The 26,295-nt window shown below is 24.7% G+C and overlaps 2 protein-coding genes across 16 annotated transcripts in view; one reads left to right on the forward strand and one right to left on the reverse strand.

The window, feature by feature from the left end:
• The first annotated feature begins 1,232 nt into the window (after nucleotides 1-1,232).
• LOC122717477 (mitogen-activated protein kinase kinase kinase kinase 5) lies at nucleotides 1,233-24,373 on the forward strand. Of its 12 annotated transcripts, none has more exons than XR_006347220.1 (22): nucleotides 1,233-1,481; nucleotides 1,557-1,614; nucleotides 2,250-2,405; nucleotides 2,558-2,790; nucleotides 2,860-3,123; nucleotides 3,211-3,406; nucleotides 3,474-3,574; nucleotides 3,648-3,715; nucleotides 4,292-4,375; nucleotides 5,273-5,311; nucleotides 6,060-6,113; nucleotides 6,889-6,956; nucleotides 7,214-7,360; nucleotides 7,476-7,663; nucleotides 7,772-7,976; nucleotides 8,069-8,252; nucleotides 8,312-8,589; nucleotides 8,683-8,766; nucleotides 8,874-8,966; nucleotides 9,051-9,177; nucleotides 9,337-9,543; nucleotides 24,258-24,373. XR_006347220.1 is itself a non-coding variant. In XM_043941576.1 (21 exons), exons 1-21 carry the CDS (start codon nucleotides 1,371-1,373, stop codon nucleotides 9,434-9,436), a joined length of 2,838 nt encoding a protein of 945 aa, XP_043797511.1. In that variant the 5' UTR covers nucleotides 1,233-1,370; the 3' UTR covers nucleotides 9,437-11,230. The 12 variants fall into 12 exon arrangements, 8 of the variants coding, with proteins under 8 accessions (XP_043797511.1, XP_043797512.1, XP_043797513.1 ...); XR_006347219.1 differs by lacking the exon at nucleotides 24,258-24,373 and adding an exon at nucleotides 15,162-15,735; XR_006347218.1 differs by lacking the exon at nucleotides 24,258-24,373 and adding an exon at nucleotides 10,796-11,230 and having other exon boundaries at nucleotides 9,337-10,686.
• LOC122717476 overlaps nucleotides 17,375-26,295 on the reverse strand; it is a 57,597-nt gene continuing 48,676 nt past the window's right edge. For all 4 annotated transcript variants that reach the window (XM_043941571.1, XM_043941572.1, XM_043941573.1 and 1 more), the window contains 11 exons: nucleotides 23,973-24,527; nucleotides 22,638-22,849; nucleotides 22,468-22,568; nucleotides 22,278-22,394; nucleotides 22,035-22,185; nucleotides 21,191-21,529; nucleotides 21,010-21,105; nucleotides 20,808-20,937; nucleotides 20,565-20,719; nucleotides 20,389-20,490; nucleotides 17,375-20,291 (listed from right to left, as the gene is read on the reverse strand). In XM_043941571.1, coding sequence (XP_043797506.1) covers nucleotides 18,048-20,291; nucleotides 20,389-20,490; nucleotides 20,565-20,719; nucleotides 20,808-20,937; nucleotides 21,010-21,105; nucleotides 21,191-21,529; nucleotides 22,035-22,185; nucleotides 22,278-22,394; nucleotides 22,468-22,568; nucleotides 22,638-22,849; nucleotides 23,973-24,527 — 4,202 coding nt within the window. In that variant the 3' untranslated portion in view covers nucleotides 17,375-18,047. The remainder of the gene's footprint in view (nucleotides 20,292-20,388; nucleotides 20,491-20,564; nucleotides 20,720-20,807; nucleotides 20,938-21,009; nucleotides 21,106-21,190; nucleotides 21,530-22,034; nucleotides 22,186-22,277; nucleotides 22,395-22,467; nucleotides 22,569-22,637; nucleotides 22,850-23,972; nucleotides 24,528-26,295) is intronic.

Consider the following 26,295-nt stretch of genomic DNA (forward strand, 5'->3'; position numbering starts at 1 on the left):
ATTTACATTTTATAGTGTTACTGTAATATATTAATTAGTAGTATTATTATTTTATAATATTATTATTATAATTTAATAAATCATTGATAAATCGATAGTTTAATAAAACAATTTCAAGAAGTCGATGAATAATTTTATTGTGAAGATAAATATTAATGATTGTGCTAATAAGCTGTTAATTGATTTACTCATTCATTCATCTTATCGACATAGTTACTTTGATGAGATTATAATGATCAATATAAACTATTAAAAAAATTCAAGAATTAATTTAGATAATTCATTGTAACTACGAACTAATTTTTGGGAAAACAAGTTTTTCCTTATGACAAAAAAAATATTACGAATCCCTTCATTTTTAGCGGAAATCTTTGGAATGATATATAGAGTCATATAATAAAATATATGCTACAATATACTCTTTGCTATTTATTATTTTAATAATTAATAAAATAAATTATTATTTGACTATTTATTTGAAAATTACTATTTATTAGTTAAGAAAGATTAATAAAAAAAAATGACAGCTGCAATATTTTACAGATAAGTATATATAATCACTATTTTGTTTCAAATTCTGTACGGATTTAAAAAATATAAATTATCTATCTATGATAACATTTATCTTTGACAAATATTATTATATTTAATCTTGTTTGAATAATATCAAATTATTGAATATCTTTGAAAAAAAATATCGTATATAATTTAAAGATTTTTAAAATATATCGTTTGTTGAAATTAACATTTAAATTGAAAATTTGTATTATGATTCGTTTCTTATGAAAAATTTTAATGGGAAATGTAGCTACTATACTCTTCGTATAATCCAAACTTTTTCCTATAATTCTCATGTTTTCGAGCCAATAAAAAAAAAATTTTCAAATTAAAAATACGGCTTTGATAAAGAAGTTCAAAGTGCAAAAATGATTACAATCACAAATTAGTTTTTTAATAATATAATAATAGAAAATTACAATGTGATAAGTATTTTAATAAACATAAAAATTATATAGAAAAATAATAGAACTTATTTTCAAATAAAATAAAAAATTATCTTTAAATAATGAATATTTCATTTTTCTTTAATATAAATATAACTTAATTTTAACTCTCTTTAATAAGAAAAAAAAAATATGATTTTAAGTGTGCTTGATGTAAAATGTAAAATCGATTGATCGATATTGCAAGGATTGCTTGCTTAATTGTAAATCGTAACTAATTTCAGAGCTGTTGTGAACAATGGCGACGTTTCAACGAAAGTGACATTCTGACGAACAAATGTGTTTTCACACTTTAACATTAATCTTCTTTTGTAGATATTAATTACGCTCATTAGCTGCTAAATCAGCAGAAATCCGTGTTTTAGAATGGCTTTGAACGCTAACGCGTTATCTAGTGACATAAGCCGAAGAAATCCACAAGATGAATATGAACTCATTCAGAGGATAGGCAGCGGAACGTACGGAGATGTTTACAAGGTTCGTGGATTTATATATTTTTATATATTCATATTTAAATGCATTGTATTTACAAACAATTCGATTTTTTTATAGGCCAAAAGACTTTCCACGAATGATCTCGCTGCAATTAAGGTTATCAAATTGGAACCAGGTATATCTTCCAGTTTTTCCGCCTTTTTTTACAAATTTTTCAAGTTTTTATTCATTAAAAATTTTATAGAATACAATAATTTACATGAATACAAATAATAATTTAAATGTTTAATTTATTTTGTATGATTTAAAAAAACTGATTTTAGATTTCTGATTGTTTCTTATATAGTATTTTACAATTAAATTATAATTAAGCAAATAATTATTATTTATATCGTTTTTTCGCTTTTTTTCTTTTATATTTATATTTTTTTTCATTAAAATATATTTTAAAAACATTTGCATATTTATATATTTAAGTTTTATATTTAAGTTTTATATTAAGTATTATAAAAAGTTAGAAATATATTAATATATTCTTTTATTAATAAATGAATTATATTTTTAATATTTTTTATATTTAAGATTATTTATTCATACATATAATCAATTCATACATATAATCAAAACAAAATAAATACATTAATATAGTTTCTTTGATTACTATTATTTAAAAATATATTAAAGAAAATTCAATGCAAATTCTATTCAAATTATAATTTAATAAATATTTTTATTAATGAATGTTAATATTAATAAGATTATAGAATGTGAATACATTTTTACATATCATGCATTATTTAAATGTTTTAGGAGATGATTTTGCAATAATTCAACAAGAAATTTTAATGATGAAAGATTGCAGACATCCTAATATTATTGCTTATTATGGAAGTTATTTGAGAAGAGATAAATTATGGATTTGTATGGAATATTGTGGAGGTGGTTCTTTGCAAGATATATATCATAGTAAGTTTTTTTATTAATATTTTTTTATAATGCCTTAATTTACATAATTAATATTCAAATTAGATATTTATGATAAAAATTACTTATTCTTATGATATATTGCAATATTAAAAATATATCATAATATAATGAATATTTTAATAATGTTATAGTAACTGGGCCTTTGTCAGAAATACAAATAGCATATATGTGCCGAGAAACACTTTTGGGATTGGCTTATTTGCATAGTATGGGCAAAATGCATCGTGATATTAAAGGTGCCAATATATTATTGACTGAAGCTGGTGATGTCAAGTTAGCTGATTTTGGTGTATCAGCACAAATTACTGCAACTATTAATAAAAGAAAGAGTTTCATTGGTACTCCTTATTGGATGGCACCTGAGGTATCCTGATTTGATTGAATAATTTTATGAAAATGTTTTAGAAATTTATATTTTAATTTATATTTGCAGGTTGCAGCTGTAGAAAGAAAGGGTGGTTATAATCAACTTTGTGATATTTGGGCATGTGGAATTACTGCAATAGAGTTAGCTGAATTGCAACCACCTATGTTTGATTTACATCCCATGAGAGCACTTTTTCTTATGTCTAAATCTGGATTTAAACCACCTACATTAAAAGATCGCGACAAGTGGAGTCCAACATTCCATAATTTCGTAAAAATTGCTCTAACTAAAAATCCTAAAAAAAGACCGACTGCTGAAAAATTATTACAGGTTATTATTTTTCTTTAATCAATAGATAATATATGATATAAATCAAAATTAGATAGAAAATACTTTAAATAAAACCTTTCGTTTCAGCATACATTTTTTCAAGGAGAAATGAATAAACGTTTAGCTCTAGAATTATTGCAAAAAGTATCGAATCCTAGTCATATGTTCACTGAATTAGAAGCAGATGAAGATGGAGCTGTACCTAATGTTCCACAGAGGATAGCATCGCGTCATACTGCAAGACCTAGACCAAAAAGTCCTATACCACAATTAGATAGCGACGGTAAAAAGCTTGATGGCAATAATATATATTCTATTTTTCCTATAAATATAAATTATATATGTTATAGATCAAATTAATCTTGATGGAACATTGCAAAGAGACGTGATTTCTCCATCTGTAGATACTAATCCATCATGGGATATCATGGATATTATGAATAATGTCAAGGTAATTTATATTTATCATGAAAATATTTTTTACATATAATATTTAAAATAGCATTGTATATTTAATTATTCAGTCAGTTCATAACTGCGATGTTCATCCAGATTGTGGTATTGGCACAGCATTTGAAGATGTACAAGAAAAGTAAGTATATTTAAAATAAATATACTTAATCATAAAGAAATATATTATTCTGGAAAAATGAGAGAGGGAATGCTTTGAGATCTTTCTGCTAATATAATAATTGCTGTTTTGCTTCTTTTATCTTTTAAATACAATATTAATTATTTATTATTATCTGTAAGGTTCTATAAATTTTAATTTTATTATATACTTCAGAATTATGTAAAACAAAACAGCAATTTTGGTTTAACAAACATCAAGCTGCATATGGCACGTCTGCTTCTGCTTTGCATATAATGCATTAATTATTGAAAACAGCAAAAAGTAAAAGTGACTTTAAAAATTTAAATATGCTTCTTCAGATACAATGTATAATAATTTGATTTATTTTTAAAAGATATTTTTTTAAAAAAATTATAGCAATTTTTGCTATAATTAACAAATAGTGCAATTTTTTTTACATAATTTACATTCTTTATGCAATATAAAAAATCAAGAAAAATTACAAAGTTCTAGTTGCTTCAAATAATAACTTTGTCATTAATGTTAAAAATTGTATAGTTTTCCTAGACATGACATAGTTTATTTTTGTATCAGTCCTATTGGCGCGAACGTTACAACAGATAATAGAGAGTCGCGTCGAAGCAAAACAGGCACAGAGATATTTCATATGAGTTTAAGGTAATAAAATGCAGGTAGTTTGGTGTGAACACATGCGGTTTTGAATTGATATTCAGTGAAATTTAACATTATTATCATTTCCATTGAATATGTTAAATATGTACAAAAAAATGGAATGAGTTTTTTTTATTTAATTTAAAAAATGTATTTTATTTTCCTAAAATAGATATGCATGTTATTTTAATTACTATTGACATACAACATGAAAAAATTTAAGAATTTAAAGCATGAAGTTAGTGATTACATTTTTTCTTTATATTTTTTTTTTTTATAGATATTATAGTTTATATATAATATTATATATATATATATATATATTTATATTTGATTATACTTTAATAAATAATTAATTTTTTTAAGTAATATATATTACAAAGTATGCATGATAATCGATATAAAATTTAAATATGCATGTTTAGAATGAAAGTTAAAAGGTCCTGATGTATATACTAATTCTATTATGCGTAAGTATTATTATCACATTTGTATTTTATTCTTATATGCAAATCTTTTTGCCTTGTTAAATTTATTTTTATACTTTTATTTAAAATATTTTTTGAAAATCATAATATTTTGTATATATTTTTTTCATTAGTATCTTATGCATTTGTTAATTTTAATAGAAATTTGTTAATTTTAATAGAATAATACGATTTAATAAGAAATAATAAAATTTGTATCAGATGTGGCATATATTTATATAGTATATTTTATCTAAATTTAATAAATTTAATTATTAAATCGTAATTTTTTTAATTAGTATGATATCTCAAAATAGTAATTATTTTATCCTTTTACATTTATATCTGATCTTTATTCAAATTTCATGACTCATTTCAATTTTCATAGCTTTAATTTCTCTGATCAGTTTGTAATTTTAATAATTTCTCCCAACAGGAGTCTATTGCAGTACATTGATGAGGAGTTGTTGCTAAGGTATTGGCAGGTAACCCTTTTCCCTTGCACCTTGCACCTTGCACACATATTTCCTTATGCCCTGCATTAAAATTATTTAGTTTTTACTGCAGCTTTATGCTAATTTATTAATCTATTTTCTAATATTCTTAACATATTTTTTTGCATTTTTATTTGAAGCATTTAAATTAATTAAAGCTTTTTTTGCATTATGTGTTTCTTTGATTTATTCTATTAGCTATTTTTTATTTACATATTCTATAATGTTCTTAATAAATATTAATACTCAAAATTTATATGTAAATAGTGTAATTTTGGAGCTCATACTTTTGAAGTATAACTTTTTAATCATAAATATTTTTAGTATTTTTCATTGCATGTAATTTTTTTTTTTGTAGTATAAGTTTTAAACTGTTAACCAGGTGGTGGAAATTTATGTATCTGTTGTAGAGATTACAATTTTTAATACATGTTCAAATTATATTTTTGTGATTTAATAATGGTAAGAAAACTGTGATAGATGAAATGATATCAATATGGTAATATTATTATATAAAATCATATAATAATTAATGTTTAAGTATTTATAATAATTATTTGATTGAAAAAATTATCCTTACATTCCTTAAAATGAATGAATTATTTCATATATAAAACGATTAATTATAAAATATGTTGACAAAAAAATTTCACAGGATTAATAATAAAAATTAATAATAAAACAAAAAAATGTGTTTTATAGTATATGATTATAGTTTCATATGTGCAGGGGGAATGCAATGTCGATGGTTGGTGGGCATTGCGACCAGCTATATTCCCTGCAGTAAGTAAATGATAAAATAATAGTAGGTTGTTTAATCTTTTGGTTGTAGATGACAATGATTATTTTTGTTACTTTTGGCTGAAAGTAACATATGCCTTTTACTCAGAATAAAAAATTTTAATAAATATTTAAAAATATTTAAATTTTTTCAAATAATAAAATTTACTTCAAATAATAATTCTTTTTAATATATTTTTTTATTAATAATTAAATAAGATGATAAATATTTATGGTAAAATAATTATGGAAAATCAGACATTCTGATATGAGAAGTCATATAGTTTAAATATTTAGTTTTTAAGTATTAATATCTTAAAATTTTTCTTAAAATTTATTTATTAATAAATATTGGATAAATATATGTACAATTATGTGCTATATTTCATTTTTCCTAAACACCACCTTTTATAAAATATTTTATGCTCTTCCAAGAGAGAGAACACTTTAAAATTTAAATATTAAATAATATGATAATATATGCTTTAAAACTATAAAATATAAAAATTTTATATATATTGATTTTATCTACTATAATTCTTTAATCTTCTAACATTTTTTTGCATTTTGTCAATTTTATAAATGATGCTATATTTTTTTTAATTCTTGACTAATTGTTATTGTTATTAATAATTTATTTTTTGATTATTATTTAAAAATTATTTATAATCTACTAACACCAGTAGCACTTATTTTTAAAAGAAGAAAATTTCTAATATATATTTTCCCTGATATATAATATTTCTTAACACTTGGTGGTTTATTTATTCTTTTTCAGAGCTACACTTCCACTTGGAGAATCATCAAATGATTGTGAAGTGCATGGCGCATATTACAATATATCAGGTAAATATATATTTTTATAGTTTATTTCTTATAATTTTTTATTAAACTTTATATCACACAAGATTTTATATTAATTTTTGTTAATTATTTCTTACAAATTTAAAAAAATAAAGATCAAATTAAAATGATAATTGCATTAATTTACAAATTCAAAATCAATATAACATGACATAATTTCAGATTTAGAAATACTGAAAGATTCTAAACTATTAAAATAATAATATATTAAATAATATATAAAAATTAAATTTGATTAGGATCACAAGCAAGTCCCAGACGCCATAGCTCTGTAGATGAATTATATGGTTTAGTGAACAGTACTCAGTCTTTGGCTGCTGTGAATGGACAACGTCAACGATCTCTTTCGGATAGTGGCCCTAGAGATGAATCTCCTCAATCGAATGGTAGGAGCATATCAATTTTTAAACTAAAATATTATATAAATTAAAATTAAATTAAAAATAATTAACATAATGTGAATAAACATATGTGAATAATACAATAATGTAATGAATAAAGAATTTTTCCTAGGTCAAAATGAGATGTCAGGCGAAGGAGATCAAGAAGGTATGAGCCCAGATTTATTATCCGATACTCCGCCTGTTCCTCCGAGAAGAAGGGATAGAAAACGTCATACACCTCCTAGACCTATCAGCAATGGACTACCACCAACACCTAAGGTTCATATGGGAGCATGTTTTTCGAAAGTTAGTATGATTTATTTTCATTTTATTACAATTAATTGAAGAAATTATTAATATCAATAATATTAGTCAAAATAAAATTGAAATTTTTAAATAAATCTTTTTATATAGGTATTTAATGGTTGTCCATTAAGAATACATTGTACTGCAAGTTGGATTCATCCAGATACAAGGGATCAGCATTTATTAATTGCAGCAGAAGAAGGAATTTATAATTTAAATTTAAATGAACTTCATGAAACTGCAATAGATCAATTATATCCAAGACGAACTATTTGGATGTATGTCATCAAGGATGTTCTCATGTCCTTATCTGGTAAGAAATACATTAATTATTAAATTATTTTATTATTTAAATATTATGTATTTCTTAATTATTATATATATAGTATTAATTTTAAATTTTAGGAAAAACTCCTCAATTATATAGACATGATTTATTAGCAATGCAAAGCAAACAAACTCATAGGTTTTCATTACACATGAATAAAATACCTGAAAGATTAGTCCCTAGAAAATTTGCCCTAACTACAAAAGTACCAGATACAAAAGGTTGTACTAAATGCTGTGTAGGAAGAAATCCATATAATGGGTAAGTAAATAAGTTTATATTTTTCTGTACATTATTGATAATAAAAATATTTAATGCAGATATAAATATTTATGTGGTGCAATGCCAACTGGAATATTTTTAATGCAATGGTATGATCCTCTTAATAAATTCATGTTGTTAAAACATTTTGATTGTACATTACCAACACCACTAAATGTATTTGAAATTATTATTACACCTGAAATGGAGTATCCGATGGTGTGTGTATCTGTGAAACAACCATATCAACAAAATAAATTAAAATTGGATTTAATCAATATGAATTCAGGGGCAAGTTGGTTTCACAGTGATGAATTGGAAGATATGGATGGTTCTGGTATCTTTTTTTTGATTTTACTTTCATGTATTAAATAAATTGATTAAATATTTCTATTATTTTTTTTTAATTTAAAAATTTATATTTTTATAGCTACTGTGATACCAAGAAGAGAAAATCTTCATGTTATCAATGTTACACAGTTAGAAAAAAATGCAATATTAGTCTGTTACGATAGTAAGTATAAAAAAATCTTTGTACAATATTCTATTTTTCTATTCTTTTAATCTATTATACTTCTGTCTATTATAATCTATTATAATCTATTCATATTTCTATTTTAGATGTAGTAAAAGTGGTAACATTGCAAGGAAAACCTAGATCAAGCAGAAAGCACATGTCAGAATTACATTTTAATTTTCAAATTGAATCCATTAGTAAGATCATTTAAAACAAGTAACGTAGTTTATTTTGTTGTTAATATTAAAATAAATGTTATTATAATCATTTTCTTTCTTTAGTTTGTTTACCAGATAGTGTGCTAGCATTTCATAAACATGGTATGCAAGGTAGAAGTTTTAAAAACGGTGAAGTTACGCAAGAAATCAGTGATCCGAGTAGAACGTACAGATTACTTGGATCAGATAAGTATGTATTTTTGTATTTATACTTAAATAATTTTAAGATATTAATATTTTAAGATTTTAAGATATTAAAAATATTAAAAATAAAATGTTTGCAAATTTAAAAATATAAAAATTAAACATTTGAAAAAAAGATTTTGATTTTTTTTTTTTTTTTTAATAGAGTTGTGATGCTGGAGAGCCACTTAGTTCAATCAGGCACACTGACTGAATCCGAAGGCGCGGATTTATATATACTTGCTGGACACGAAGCCAGTTATTAAGATATCTTCCAACTGTAAATGTGCAGACATAATGTGTCACGAGTGATTTGTGATTCCAATAACTGCATATAAAGTAAAATATGACTGAGAGGCAGTGGTCGATGTTGGTAAGAGAATTGCTATTAACCTGTTTTAAAGAGCATATGGATGAAACCAACATATAATATCAACATATATATATATATATATATATATGTATATATACATACGTCATTTGTCACTGTTCTCTATATAGTTATTGCTGCATAGACTGGTTATTTGCCGAGAAAAAACTTTTTAATGAAGATATAGAATTAATGATCTTCGAAGTCTGAAAATGAAGATCATGATGGAACAGATTAAGAAGAAGCATGATATATTTAAAGTAATATGTGAATTCGCCTAAATGCCTGACAAAATAAAACTTATACTAATTTTCTCAAAAAATATCTATATTGTTATAAAATTAATATTTTCTTGACATTCTTTATGATAGTAAATGTCTAGTAATCAGTAAATTTAAAATTTGATTTTTAACAATTTTTTCCATTTTTTAGTTCAACTTTTTACATTTACGGGTTTTAAACAACTAGAGAACTATTCATATATAACAATATTTACTTATAGATATATGGATACTTATATTTTTAGAATAATTTTTAGATAATATAAAAGATCTTTACAATATGGGAAATAAATTAATTGTATCAACATAAGCTTTTTGTCTAAACTTTATACAAGTTATAGAAAATATTGGCCAAAGATAGTTTAAGTAGATTAATATATTTGAAACGAAGACAACGATTTAAATACAAATTAATTATCAAAAATATATCTATCAAATGGCATTTCCAATATATTTTTCTTGTATGAATAAAAAACGAAAAGAAAAGAAATGTAAAATTAAAATATGTATACTCAATATAATGTATATCCTGTTCTTTTGTATATGTTTTATTTTGGTAGGCATTGGGCTTTTACATCAAAGTTACTTTAATAAGACATTGCGTTCATCAGTGTCTCTAATTTTGGATGATTGTACTATAAATACACAGTATAAATTTGTAAAGTAGTTTATGATGGCAATCATAAATTATTTATTTTATAAAATATGTATGAAAAATCTTAGCTATTAATTCATACAAAACAATCATTTTTAGTAGATTCATAAATTTTTAACTATATGCACCATGGAATGCTTTATGTTTATAATATTAACTAGCAAGTCTAATATTGATAATATTAATTGGAAGTTTAAAAAAGTGATTAAGGTAAAAATTCCTCTCCATAATTTTTTCTTAAAAATATGTGGCTTTGATGGATATATATTATAAATATCCAAAACAATTTCTTCATATTGTACATGAATTCAAATTTTAGGAGCACAATATGTCTATATATAGTATATATTTAAATTTAAATGAAATATATTAGCAACTTACTTCTTCAAGATAATGACATTAAGTGCATTTTGTGTGATGGGTATCAAGACTGGGAGAAATGTGATATTTCTCATTTGTGAAAGACTTTTTAATGTGAACTGTATTCAGGAGGAAGAGTGCTGGATGAAATAGAGCTTATGGAACGCAAATATTACGCTAAGTATTTTTGCTTTTTTAAATTAATTTTCGTTTAAAATTTGAGATTTTTTATTTAATCTAAAATAAACAATATAATATTTTATGATTAATTAATTGATATCATTAATAACAATTAATGTTATCAGTATCAATTGATATTATGTGATATACTATTATAATTTTTTTGCATCATTATAGAGAATAACGTCCGTATCTTTAATTAACAATTGTGCCTAAAAATTTTAGAAATTTATTATTATTTATTTATAGAATAGTATTTCTTTTATTTACATTTTCTTTTATTATATTAACAATACTTATTTCAAACTTTTTTGGAATAACATAAAATAAAATGACTAATTTAAATATATCTTTTATGAATGTAAAAATTTACATCTTTGCATGCTATAATATAAAATAAAAGATATATTAGAATTTAAATGAAAGAAAAATTTTTAGTTTAAATTGTTATAATAAAATATTATTCTTTCAAAATTTAATTACTTTTAAAATTTTTTAAATATTGCATGTTAAATATTAACGAAAAAGAATAAAACTAAGCTAAACTAAATAAAAAAAAAATTAACTTAAAAATTGCAAGTTGGAGATAATAGGAAATAATAGATTTCTTTAAATATTATTTTAAAATGTTCTTATTAAAATGAAACGTATAAAAAAATGTCAGTTATTAATATTAAAATGAATAAAATTTACAGAGAATTAATAGAAATAATGTATAATGTTTCAAAATGAAAGTTTTAGTAATTATTATTCAAAATTTAAGTAATTAAATTAAAAAAGTAATAAAATTAAAGTATTAAAGAAAATAAATTATAAATACTTTTTTATATAGTTTAAATTCTATTAGAATAGATAGATTTATATTTTAATATTATTATCACACAGTAATATTAATTAAATTTAATATAATTTGGTCATGTATGATAATGAAATATAACTTATAGTAATTAATAATTGAATATCAAGTAAAATTAAATATGTTAAAAATATTTGAATTCAAATATGAATTCAGTGCGCTTTAGATATTATTATTTAGTAAATTTACGAATATCTGGCACTTTTCCATCCATTATTGATATGTCTATAGCTTGCAAACCAAAGTTATTGATTTGCAGTGGCAAGTATGAAATGTAAATTGAAATAAGAAGGATTGAGAGAGTAAAATTATCTTGGAAATGTTGAAATATTTTGGTATTTTATATGAAGATTTGCTGTGTAAATAGGTAGGATTACTAAAGAAAGTATTATGCTATGAAAAATTTGCTATAATAGTAACATTATAGTAAATAATATCTGACTGCTTATTGTTTGTGGTAAATAATTATATAAATATTTTGTCTATTGCTAATAGCATAAGTGGTGTAATTAAACTTTTATTACAATTTATTTTTTTTATTATAAGTTTAATTATTTTATTTATAAAATGTTTCTTTTTAGCAATCATCAGATTTTTAATTTAAACATTTTTTAACAAACAAAGAAACATTACATTTTATTTTAATACAAAATAAAATATTATATTACATATATATTATATTACATGGCTACTACTAAATACCACTTATGTTAAAGCAAAATTAAAGACTTAACATTAATGATTTATTAACATGAAGATAAAGTAAAATTATGCTTAATTAAAAAATATTTTATGCTGAATATTTTAAATGATAAAAAATAGACATGATAATGTGTTCACAATATGTCCAAGATAGTTCACTTTATCATTTTAAATATCACTCTTGTCTTGTGTATTACTTTTAGATATCAATTTCTATATATTTGTTCAATGTTTCATTCCAAAAAGTGAACTAGAATTTATTTGTTTATCGTAAAGCTTACGTGCATGCGAGCGAACACGTACAAAGTGATAATTAATTAGTTTAAGTCTTATTATTAAATGCATTAATTAAATACATTTGCTGAATTAATAACGATTTTTAAAGCATTAAGAGCATTCTTAAGCATTCTTAAGCATTCTTAAAGTAATACTAGTAAGTTTTTTAAGAGAATATATACAGATATAGCTTTTTAAAGACAAGAGAGATGTTTCTTCAGGGAATAAGATTAAGCAGATTCATATATCAGTATATTTACTCGTTTTTGTCAGCAATTTAGTATGCAATTACAATCAGTGCTTAAGCAATCAAATGTGAAATGTTTAATCAAATTATATAACAACATAATTAGAGAAGTCTAATAAGATGTTGTTTATATGAATTGATAGTTCTTGTACAGGAATGGTATGTAAAGCAATGTCTTCCTTGTATTGCTATGTTAAGCATATACCATTAGAAGATATTGAGTGCTCGCAATGTGGGCATTTGAAAGAAATTGTTTTGTATTATTTATCAATTTTAATTTTACTAATTATTTAATATATTCAATTTCGTTTATTGTATCACTCAAGTTATTAATTTACTTTTCATTTTTGTTATTCAATACATAAATATAGAAATATTAGATATAGAATATTAAATCTTTTACATATACTATATAGGATGTTAATGTATTCATGGGATACCTTTAGAAGATTTCTAAAAGTCTTAAATGAATAAATTCTAGAGATTAAAGCAAATGCAAATTTGGTATACAAAAATATTGATTAAGACTTATTGATTAAATTATAAATAATTAAAGTTTGTGTAAAGAAGATAGAAATGTGAATTGTTTCATTACACACTCATTATACTTTTTAGTTTCGCTTCATCTAATGTGAACTTAAATTGTTTATAATTTAATAAATTAATAAATAAAGCCTTAATCGACATTTGTATGTTAATTTTTATATTTGTATTATTCTCTAAAATGATTGTTCAAAGTATCACAGAAAAATATTAACATCTCATATACTATACAAGCATTTACAAAATGAATATTTTTTGTAAAAAATTATTTTAAAAAATTGTTTAAATTTTAATTGTACAGTATATTTTGTTTTCTGTATACATATAATCAATATTTTCCAATTTTTTAAAGATAAGTTTCGGATAAATGTACAATGGTGTGATATAGATTACTAGAGAACTAATGAAAGATAAAAATTCTATATACTTTCGATGCATTCAAAATAGATGTATTTGAATGTTATGTATGAAAACATTTTTAATGTTTTATACACATATGTCTTTTTAATAATTTTTGTCGAAAGTGTAAAAATTTACATAACAAAAATTGAATGTTTATTTCAATAAGTCGTAAATAATGATACTGCAACGTTACCTGGCAAATTTTTCTATTATTATGAAGACAATAATTTCATTCATGACATAAAAGTGCAAAATGCATACACTGGAAAAATGCAAGAATGTTTATGCTAACTTCTGAACAATGGAAAAGAGTAAGAAAAAAAAAAATAATTATATAAATACTCAATGACAGACCAACTATTAGAAAATATAAATTTAGGAGAACAAAAACAGAAAAACTCAGAAATATATTACATGCAAATTTTACATATCCATATTCTACTTATGACCATAAAATTTTAAATAGATTTTTCAAGAGTGTTTTGTTGAATGTACTGCATAGCTGAAGATATTTAATTTTTATTGAATTTTCCTGTATATGTATACTATGTACATATAAAATTAAAATTGTTGGTTTCATAAAAAAAATTTATATTTTGTATAGGTATTAATATTTTTTATGTAACCAACAATATTTTTGTTTAATTCACACATAATATAGATCTATTCTATAGCAGTAGGACAAATAGTACGATAACATGTACCTGTCCATATTGACCAGATTAATGACTTTGCCTCTATTAATAAATAAAGAATATAAAATTATTTGAAAGTATTACAGTATTATATTTACAGAAATATAAAAAGTAAATATTTTTGTTTTATATTTTGTAATACTTTTAGATCTTATATTCTATATAATTTTATTTTTCTTATTTTTTTAATAACAATAATATTATGGTATCCCGAGAGTGATACTGATGAAATTGTAGTACTTATTTTATTTATTATATTTTTCCTTAATTAAGAATTCCTAAAGAATTTTTTTGACTTTAACTCTTTTCATCATTTTTATTATTTTTTTATTTTATTTCTTTCAAAATTAAATAGTTCTGATTTAATAAAAATATAGTTAATATAGAATTACTCTCAGGATTCATAAATTGTGAATTTTCACAGGTGCTGTTCTATCATCAAGTTATAAAAGTTGATTTGGTTTTCTGTTCAGCTATGTATTATGTTTTTCATTAAAAAATATATGTAAATATGTAAACCAAAATTGGAATATTTTAAGAGGCAAATTCGTATTATAAAAATGACGATACGACTTAGAAAAAATGAGACAAAGAAAAGGAAATGCGCGAAAAAGAGAGGTATATATAAATATAAATATATATATTTAATAAAAAATATCCTTCGAAAAAAAAAATATAAGTTCAAAGAAATATAAGAATTAGTGTAAACAACGATATCGAAATTTCGTTAGTTTGTGCTATTTCATAAGAGAGAAGAAAAAGGAAACTATAATTATCAATACTCTCAATAATGTTATTAACCAAAGTTTTAGTTGCGAATAGAAACAATAATGAAAATATTCTTACGAATGGAATTTAAAAAAAATGTATTATTATCATATAAATAAATTTTAGTTTTAGAGAGCTTCTCGATAAGATGTTGTATAGAACAAAAGAAATAAAATAATTCATTAAAGTTTTTGTGCATTTGCAACAATATTTTTCATAAAAAACTCCTTATAAAAAATATTTTTTAGCATCTTAATATATATCATCTATATCAATATATAGCATCTCTATCAATATATAGCATTTTAATATTTTACGAAATTTTTTGAAAACTTGCACAAGATTATGATCATATTTTAAATCCTTTTTTATATCATTTATTGAATTATAAGGAGTTCAAAAAGTAATTTGATTGGAAAACATTGATATCTTAATATTTTAATGAAGCGAAAGTTTCTAAACAAAAGTTTCTTTATTTTACTTATATCAATGTTGTTTTGTAATTTTCTTTGTTTTTTCTACATTGTCATTAATAATAATGAAATTTATATATTTTATTTAAAAACGCGTTAATAAATGGCATTATAGCATATTAAATATAAACAGACAAAATAGAAGAAATTTTTTAAATTATGGAGCACTCGAATAACATTTATTTCAGTACTTATTATGTAATGATAAAAACATGTCTTGTTATTAAAAAATAAAAAAAAAAAAAACAAGAAATGATTTTTATGTCAAGAGTATCATAATAATAAAATATTTTTTCTTACTATGTATAAGAATTGTTTTATATAAATGTAATTATTATATTTCTGTACAACATCGATCGCAGAAACTTTGTAAACAAAATAAATCTTAATTTATTCTTTATATTTATATATGCAGCAGGAACTAATGGAGATTTGAAAAAAAAAATTTTTTAATTGAAGATAGTAATCAATTAATGTATTATATAGTTGCTAGTTGTATATAATGTGTATAATGAACGATCTTATTTTTCAGTTCATTAAATTTTTCATTTTTTAATTAATTTTTTAATTTTTCTTCTTTTTTGTATACATGCAGTATTGCAAAATTAATTTATGAATATAATGTATAATTTACTCTTGTATTTGTAAACATGACTAGCCGAAGTCTCTTGTAAATAGACATTTCTCGTAATAAAACCTACCTGAAGTAACATTTACATCTAGTGAAGATCTAAACCTTTGATTATATTTCTGAATTAAATTTAATTTTAATAATTTTTTTATATTTCTATTGAAAAAAAATAACAAAAGAAAACAAAAATTGATAATAATTAAGTTGATTGATTATTTAGATATTAATTTTTTAAATAGTGTAATTACAAATAAATCACAAACTCATTTTATATCATATTATTTTATTATTGTCTAATTGTTAAATATACGATAGATTCTTTTCCGTTTTAAAAAAGAAATGTAATAATGTGATATTTAACTTGTTAGGTTCTACGAATAAATAAAAGATAATATTTTTTTAACGAAATTATTATTGAAAAATAAAATAATGTTGAAATCCTAACAAGTTAATGCAAGTACATTAACGATTGAAATATTCAGTCGATATGTACATACATATATCGATTTATAAATCTGACTGACGACATTGAAATATAAAAATTTATTATTTTTTTTTTCCTTTTTTCTTTTTTTCTTTTTTTTTTTGAAAAAATTTATAACAATACAGGGCGATCATTTTTTGATAAATTTTTGATTATAATAATTCATTCACATCATAAATATTTTTTTTTTATTAAAAAAAAATAAATTTTATTTAAATATTTAATAATTATTAACTCATTAATTTTTTTTTCTTGTATGAAGATTTTAATTTCAACAATTTTTTTCAATTATCCTGTATTATTAATATGAAATTTATATATAACATTACGACATACGATAATTGAAAATTGGTTATAATGTTTTGTTTTTTTATCACTAATTTACGAAATATAAGAAATTATTCGGCAGTATCTGTTTCAATGTTGTACGATATACACGTGCGCTTCAACACTAGAACTTCATATTTGCGCGAGAAATAATTTATACAAGGCACGAATAGTAGTAATACATTTCGGTGAACGTAATGTGTACATAATAATATTTTTTCCATTGAAATATTTAACATTTTATTAATGTTATTCTTTATACAATATCTTGCTTTTATTTATTTTCAATCTTTCTTTTTTTTTTCTTCTATTGTACTAATACAATATAATCTCAAAGATTGTACTTTGCAGATCACTCAAAAATAAACTTTACTAGTTCGTGATTATGCAAACGAATATTATTAATCTGAATAATAACTATTTAATCCTTTCGAATATATATTTCTAAAAATTTTTAATTATTATATTTTTCTATCACGCATATTTTTTTTATTAAGTATGCAAATTAAATTCTAAAATCTACAATGGGATCTACTAATTTCAAAAGGATTAAGAACATTAACAAACGTGAAATTCCCGTGTTCAAAGCTTCAGTTACAAGATTTGTACATTTTCATTGGCATTAAATTATGTTTCAATGTGACCTTGTAACTGATCCACTATTTTTTTTACCCAGCCAGCTTGGCTTTGTCCCGCCGATACATCGTCTTTTTCTTCGCCACAGTTCTGTGCGCAATTATTTTGTAAACTATTTTTAGAACAATACATTCCATTTTCAGATACACAAGACTTCTCCAAAACTTTACAGTCCAATTCTTGTTCTTTCAAGAAAACTGATTTCACTTTCAAATATTCAGGTTTTTGAGCTATATTAGGTTTATACTTTGTTATTGCAACATTGTTTCCTGAAGGATTTATCGTTGTAATTGATTCTGTTCTTTTTTTCGCTGGGACAGGTGGTGCCAGCTTATTCTTGAATGGCGCACAATCCTCAAAAGGTTGACTTGAAAGTGGCCTAGCCACCAGAACTTCTTCGATATCGCTAAATATTGCACTATCCCGGAACGCGTCATCAACGTCTGCATCCACATAGTTCTCAATCGTCTCGAATGATTTTTCATAAAAGCTATCCGTTTCACTTTCTCGGTTTTCTATACTTTCTTCATCTTCCTTTTTTTCTTCTTTAGCTTGAGACTGACTATTCATTAACTGACGTTTGCTTTCGAAAAATAATAAAGCTGGATCTGCATAATCAGACTGAGCAATTCGAGCACCTAGACTTGAACTTCCTTGCTTATAATACAATGAAGGAATTCTTAAATCTGAACTTCCTTTTGCTGTACATCCCACAAACTCCTCTATATCTGAAGAAGATTCTCTTGATTGCTTCATCTTGCTTTTCTTCTTTAACTTACCTGTACTTAAAGAACGAAAGTATTTGGTCCTTTCTAATTCTTCGTTACACTCTAAAGTCTCTGTACTCATAGTATTTCTTAGACCCTGAAGACGATTTCCAGCTTTAGAAAGAACATTTTTAAATATGGTGCTTCCACTATTGTTCGCTCTATAGATTTTGTGATCAGGATGTATATTTGTAATTGTAGAAGATATATGAATCTCCGAATAAGCGTCTGTTAACGTATCATCCAAAGAACAAAAGAATGTTGATGTAGAAGTTGAAACAGAAGTTGGAAATTTAGCGATTCTTCCTTCTGGTTGGCATGTAGCAGCGTATCTTTCCATATCTTCTAAATTAATTTCTGCTGGTTTATCTGAAGCTATAGTAAATGGTCTCTCGCTCATAGGTTTACCATCTCTCTGTAAAAAGCGTGATTTTGTTACATTCTGATTGGTATTAGGATGGATTTGGAAACTACGTGGAAGAGAACCGCATTTTTGAGGTGAAACTGGTAATCCTTCACATAATTTAGTTAACCAAACTGCTGGACGAGTTGGACTATCATTTCCATCCAAGTCTTTTTCTTCTTGTAAAACTTCCCATACATGCTGTAAATTATCATAGTTTCCAAAACCTTTAGATTGTTCCTTATTAACTTCATTTGTATATTCATTATTTTCCGTTTTATTTTTATCGTTTTCTACAATTTGAACTTCAATCTCTTTCGGAACTTGAGCTGTAGATGGTTGAATAGTTGCTTCTTCCTTTCTCGAATTTGAATTGTCTCTTATTCTAAGCGCAGTCTTGATAATTTTACTTTCCGTTACAATACTTTGTTTTTTAAATGCTTTCGAGATACTTTGTTTCTCAAACAACGCTTTCTTTTCTTGTACAAAATTAATTTTATTTTTCGAATTACTATCCACTGATTTATTATTTTCAGTTTTATTTAGATTATCATATAGCAGTTGCAGACTAGATTGATGGTCACGAGTTAAAGATAATGAGTTCCAAGTATTATTCGTTTTAACAAAACGTTCTCGATGGCCTGTTCGAATACGCGATATCCTATTATTAATTGAATTATGTGCAATATAGTTTGTGTTTTCTGAATCACTTTCAGTAGATGCATCAGTTGATTCATCAGAAATATGTTTATTAAAACGTTGTTGTCTGACATTAATTATACTATTCGTTCGTTGTTTCTCAAGAAGTTTTTGAAATTCTTGATTTTGCATCAGAATATGGCCAACTATTTCCTTAACTGTTTGAGTCTGTTGTTCATTATTGTCTTTGGTTTCGGACGATAGAGAGTTTGCATGCTTATCGTTTTCAATAATCGCGCACTCGGTTTCAACTGTGGCTGATTCTGTATCACCTGTATCTTCTTTTTGCTCTTCATCAGATTGGTTAAGACATACATAAGATTGAAAGCCTGGTTCTGATTTCCTTCTCCAACCAGTAAAGCGATCCTGAACAAAATATATATGTTTCTCATAGTCATCATTTCTATATTTAATAAAGAAAAATAAAATAACTTCTTTTTGAAGTTTTTACAAATTTAAATACCTTAACTTTTGACCCGCGTCCATCTGAACTTTTAAATCCTTCTCTAGAATCATTGATGCTAGAATCTTCGGTTTGATTTTTTCGTGACGATGCTGGAGAATCCTATTTAAAATAAAAATTAAATTAAATATAATGAAAAAAATGAATGTATAAAAAATATTTGGAATTATTTTTACCTCATTTGTAGTCTCAGATTTTCTACCACTTTTTTTAAATTTCTGCTTTAGTCCTGTTTCAGATCTTCGTCTCTCTTTTTCCTGTTTCCGTTTTTCTAAATACTCTGGTGCAGAATACTGCTTTTTCGTCAATCCTCTATCTGCCAAAGCCTCTTCTAAATGATAACAATTTTATTATCATTACATATTTTATAATAATATTGATTATAAGATATTATTGAATTATTTAACACGTAAACGTACCTTCTGGTTGCGTCTGACCAAGCTGTAAAACCAATTGTCTCGCATGCGAAGGTATAACTGCATTATAATTTTCTAAAATCACTCTTTTTATTTGTAAAGTCCATTCTCTCTTTTGTTCCAAATTTCGTGCCTGATAAAAATAAATATATCATATTTAATTGAAAAGATAATAACTTATAATCATATATAAATATTATCTTACTTGTAAAGTATATTGCAATCTAGGATTATTAAAAGGAATTACGTGAAAACTAAGTGATTCGCCTGGTATGCTTTCAATAAGCATTAAATTTGAACACTGTAAAATAATAAAATTAAATGTATATAATACAAAATATTAATAAAATAATTTTATATATTATATAAAAAAAATATAATATTACCATAATATGAGCTTTGTAGACTAGAAGCCCATCTTCTTTCTTTTTAGTAAGCAGAAGCATGCGATCAAATAAGAAAACGTGTCTAGGAGCTTTTGCCCCCCGCATTCTGAATCTTCCTTCTGCTACTAACTCTCCACTAGTAGTTAAATCTGGACCAGGCCAGCCATACAAAAGGGACTGAATTTCTTGAACACGCACTGCGTGCTCGTGTCTTCGTTTCATTGCGTTTATATGCTTTGCAATATCAGTCATGGCAGCTAAAGCCGCTTCAATCGCTTTGCTACCTTCAGTCTTATTTTCTCTTACTTCACAGTCTGCTGCATATTCTTTTGATAAGTTCTGTGAATAATCAAATGTTGAACTTTTATTCATTCGTGTCATCTCAGATCAAAGATTTTCAATTTTTTATAAATATATATTATCAAAATCAAAAATTCCGATTCCACTACCAAGTTATGATATATCATCAAAATATAGAAATATAACTTATAATTACTAACTTATAATTACACTATATTATAATAATGTCGTTTTTTAATTTTAATATATTTAAAATACAATTTTTTAATAGTTATCATTAAAAATAATTATTATATACTAAAAAAGTAATTTTATTATATAATTGGAAAAAAAATGAATATTTATATTTTTACTTAATCATCCAAAATAGTATGTAATATATATTTGGATTATTTGAAATTATTCTGAATTGAAAATAAGAAAATGAATTTTTTGATCAAATACAATAAAAAGTAAAAATTATCTACATATTATTCAGTTGTCTATTTCTATATCACTATTTGAGAATCTCTGATCTAGAGACAAAATTGAAGATATAATTTACCTCCAGAAGTAAGTGATATTTGAGAATCCTCTGAACAGGTGTCAAAAGGAATGATCCAAGAGGTAATGCATGTTTTAATGCAGCTTGTCTTTCTTGAAATGCGCATGCAGTTTTTTCTTGACTCATTAGATCGGTCAGAACGGAAACTGTGCTAAAATAAATTGTAATATTAAGCTATGGACAGAATAAACTAAATTTTATTAAATAGCAATTTAATCCAATAATTTTATTGTTAAATTTTACCTTGGATAATTGGTACAATACTCTGTATACACTTTAAATCCTGATTTGTGCTTTATGAATGTATTAGCCACACTAACTGGATCTAGACCACATTCCTCTATCTCTTTCAGGAACTCTCTGAAAATAAAATTAAACATAGATAATAATATAATGTAAGTATTTAGAATTTGTTGTAAAATATTTAATTTACCTGTTAAACTCAAAAATATCCTCAATATTACTAAATAAGTTACTCAGCTGTGTTTGATCCATAAACGATGCCGAATCATTTCTCCAAAATATAAGGTAACCCTAATAAAATCAATAAATTAAGTTTTATGATTTATATTTCAATTAATTATGTTTTATAGCAATATTTACCTGGATAACTTGTCGTAGATGTTCTACGTATATCGCTTCAGTATCGACTATCTCAAGGAGTACCCTTTCCATAGGATTTCTATGGGGATCGCAGTAACGTGGCCTATGAGATAGTGGACTCTCCTCTGCACTATTTCTTCTTTGATCACTGTCATCGTCTCCTATTCGACAGTTTGTCTCTGATACTGTCACTACTCCACTATCTCCGGAACCTGTCCATTTTATCATTTATTTATTGAGATCATATTAATTTAAATTTATTTATCTTTATTATAGATTTTTATTTATTTCTGTTGTATTTATTTGAAATTTTTTAAAAAATTCTGCATAAATTACAAATATGTACAATCAAATATTACAATGTACAATAAATATCCTAAGAATTAATTTAATTGATTAAATTGATTTAATTGATTAAGAAATTACTTAATTTATTTTCGTTCACATCAAAATTAATATCTAAATAAGAATTTATCTTCGATAACAGAAATAAAATTTACAAATATGATTTTATCTTTTTAAACTGGTTTTAATTAATATCAAATAAAAAGTGAAAATATCAATGAAATGATCATTTTCTTATATAATATGCCATCAAATAATTTGTTCAATTCTTCAAATACAAGCATTTATTTGCAATTCAGGCCAGGACAATGGTTATAACGATGACTACGAAATACGGAGAGAGAAGTTTATTGCCATTGCTATTATCATTACTATCATTGCCGTTGATTATGTTACAATCGAAGGAGAAAGTTGAAGGCTTTGGAATCTCTTCCGACTAATACAAACAGATTTCTAAGATATTTTCTTAGTTTCTTAGATTTTAATATTTACTCATTTACTAGTCTATATTGTAAAACTTCAAAATGATTTTAGTAAAATAAGATTTAGAAAATAAAAACTGTGTTCAAAAAAAATCCAAAATTCTAAAGAAAAATTAATTTATTGATTTTCTTATAAATTAATATAAATATTTTTTTTTTAGGAAGAAAAATATAAAGAATAAATAAAAAAAGTATATTTAATTATATTTACGATAATATTCGAAAATATTTTAATGATACAATATATTATCAATGAAGATAAAAATACTCTTAATACTCAATTTAGAAATTGATTGTTTAACACAATAATCTTCATCAATTGATACAATTATATATCTATTTATCCTTTTAAAAGCTGATAACAAATAAAGCTGATTATAAATCTTCACCAAAATCATCTCTGCATAATCTTAATCTTTAGTGCTCCCTAGAATCTTTCCAAACAAAACTTCCAAAATCATTAATTTTCTCAATAACTTTATCAAACCATTATTTGAAAATCTCTCACCTTGCGAACTGGCACAAGTGTCTGCCAGCGACTCAACCGATGCCAAATAAGGATTGATAGCGCATGTATTTCCCTGATTGCTGCATCCGCTGGAGGATGTACTGGATGCAACTGAGCTTCCAGACAACGGTCTTCCAGAGTTTCTGCATCGTATGTTATACCTAAGTGGCGTCAGGTTATTGCTTTCGCGTCTATAAGGCTTCTCCTCGACCGTTCTCCTCTCCTCATTTCTATCCTCTTGCTGATTGTTCTTCAATATTTGAAACACATCATTCTTTTTTTCAGGCATAACATCATCGGATACAATAATGTCCACGGTGTTTTCTGGAGGTGTTGGCTGTTCAGCCATAGCGTCATCCGATTGAGATTTGGACAATTCAGGATGGAATTGACCGAATATAGAGCCTCTATGAGATACCAAACTCAAACGCTTTTGCAATGCCGCTGGTATGTTGCAGGCAGACGGAAGTACTACGTGATCGGTATAGCCATTGCCTCGACGAGCTAGCTCGTCGAACATCCCTAACAATTGGGGCACCAGGTCCGTCGTTGTTCCTAAAACATAAAATGAATGGAAGAAATTAGATAGATTGTTGGAATAACAATCAGTGTATTATAAATATATTAAATATTTTATAAATTGATTAACGAAAAAAATCTATGAACGAGATATCTCTTATCGATTGAAGAATTAATGCATTGAAGAGAATTTTTGGTATTACTTTTAGTTTTATTTCAGAATTACTTCAATCGGTTTTATTATTAATTAATTCGATATTTATTCATTAAGGACATAAGAAAACGGTTTAGTGATCCCTAGGACCGTTATAATGTTTAGGGAATAAAATTTTCACGATCTGTGAATATATTGATATTCAACAGTCTTATATTTCATGATATTTATTCTCGTTTTAAGTAAAATTTTAGATTCAAAATATTCTTAAAAATTTTATATTATTATAATATATTTATTGCAAAAGATATTTTACGTCAAAAGATCTAGTAGCCATTTCACATGGAAAATACCAAAATCTGATTATAATATCTCCACTTAATCATCAGAGAAAACAATTTTATTAACTATCTTTCCACTCGATACGAGATAAAATCGAAAGAAAGCTAGAGAATTATATGCATTTTACTCCACCCACTGACAATCTGATTTCGCACGTGTAATAGGGAATTTCGTTTATTGCGAATATCGTGTGTCTGGTAAGCAGAAAGCTCGTGCTTTTACTTCGAGAGAAGCATAACAATATCGTATAAACAAACGAGCAGCCTTGATGGTTTCCAATTCCCTACGAGGCAGACGTGAATCAACTGGTCCAATGAACTTGTACACGCGCGGTTTTTGCATTTCGCGCGCGCTGAAACACTATAGGGTGATCCAAAGAGAAAGTCCCCCGGCGAAAGTGGCGGATTTTTAAGTTTTCTCAAATAACAATCTAAGATTTTTTTTTTTAACTTGGATTTCAAATCATCAATCATTCAACTTCAACCAATTTGTGGATTTCAATTTTTTTTTTTTTTTGAAAATTAATGATATTTTCGGTAAGTCTTTTATTAATAATTTTATAATTAGTAACTAGCAATTTCAAAATCGGTGAATTTCTTTTCTCATAATATTTTATGATTGATAATTTTTTTTGGATATTTTTTTTCATCAATATAAATATCTAAGAATGTTTTTATTGCAATTTAGCTTGACTCTGCGCGTAAGACAATTGACTCCACAGGGGGTTCCACGTTTATGTACGAAAAAGTTTCAATGGTAATGAAACCCAGTAAAATATACTGAACCCTCGGCCCAGAGCAGAGGAAGTTATTCTTTCAGGATTTGCAGCTGTGTCGAGCATAAATGCAAACACGGCTCATAAAGAACGCGCAAAGAAAGCAAACCGTATTTTTGCATCGTGGGATTTATCGGTGGGCCAATTTTCTTACATTAGACATTCGCTCTCGCACAAACGTTCCACAAATGTTCCTTCCCTAAAATTCTTCTACTTTTTCTTTTTTTCTCCATAAAAAAAACTCCTTCTTTCAAACACACTATTCAATTATACTCGATCAAATATTAATTTTACCAACATTTATATTATTTTTTCTTTCAAAACTCTTTCAAAAATTTCTAAAATACCTCACAATCTACCTCACATATCGTTTTATTTCTTTTTTTTTATTATATATATATATATACACTTTATCTTTCTTTAGTGATCTAGATATTCCATCTTGAAACGTTTCTCGATGAATCTGAATCTTGACACAATCAGTTCATCCATCTTCAGTCTCGTATCGAGGTCTAGAGAGGGGAAAAAAGAAC

This window comes from Apis laboriosa, unplaced genomic scaffold (genome assembly GCF_014066325.1).
Source record: "Apis laboriosa isolate Shangri-la unplaced genomic scaffold, ASM1406632v1 scaffold5213_cov150, whole genome shotgun sequence".
Classification (NCBI taxonomy): Eukaryota; Metazoa; Arthropoda; class Insecta; order Hymenoptera; family Apidae; genus Apis; species Apis laboriosa.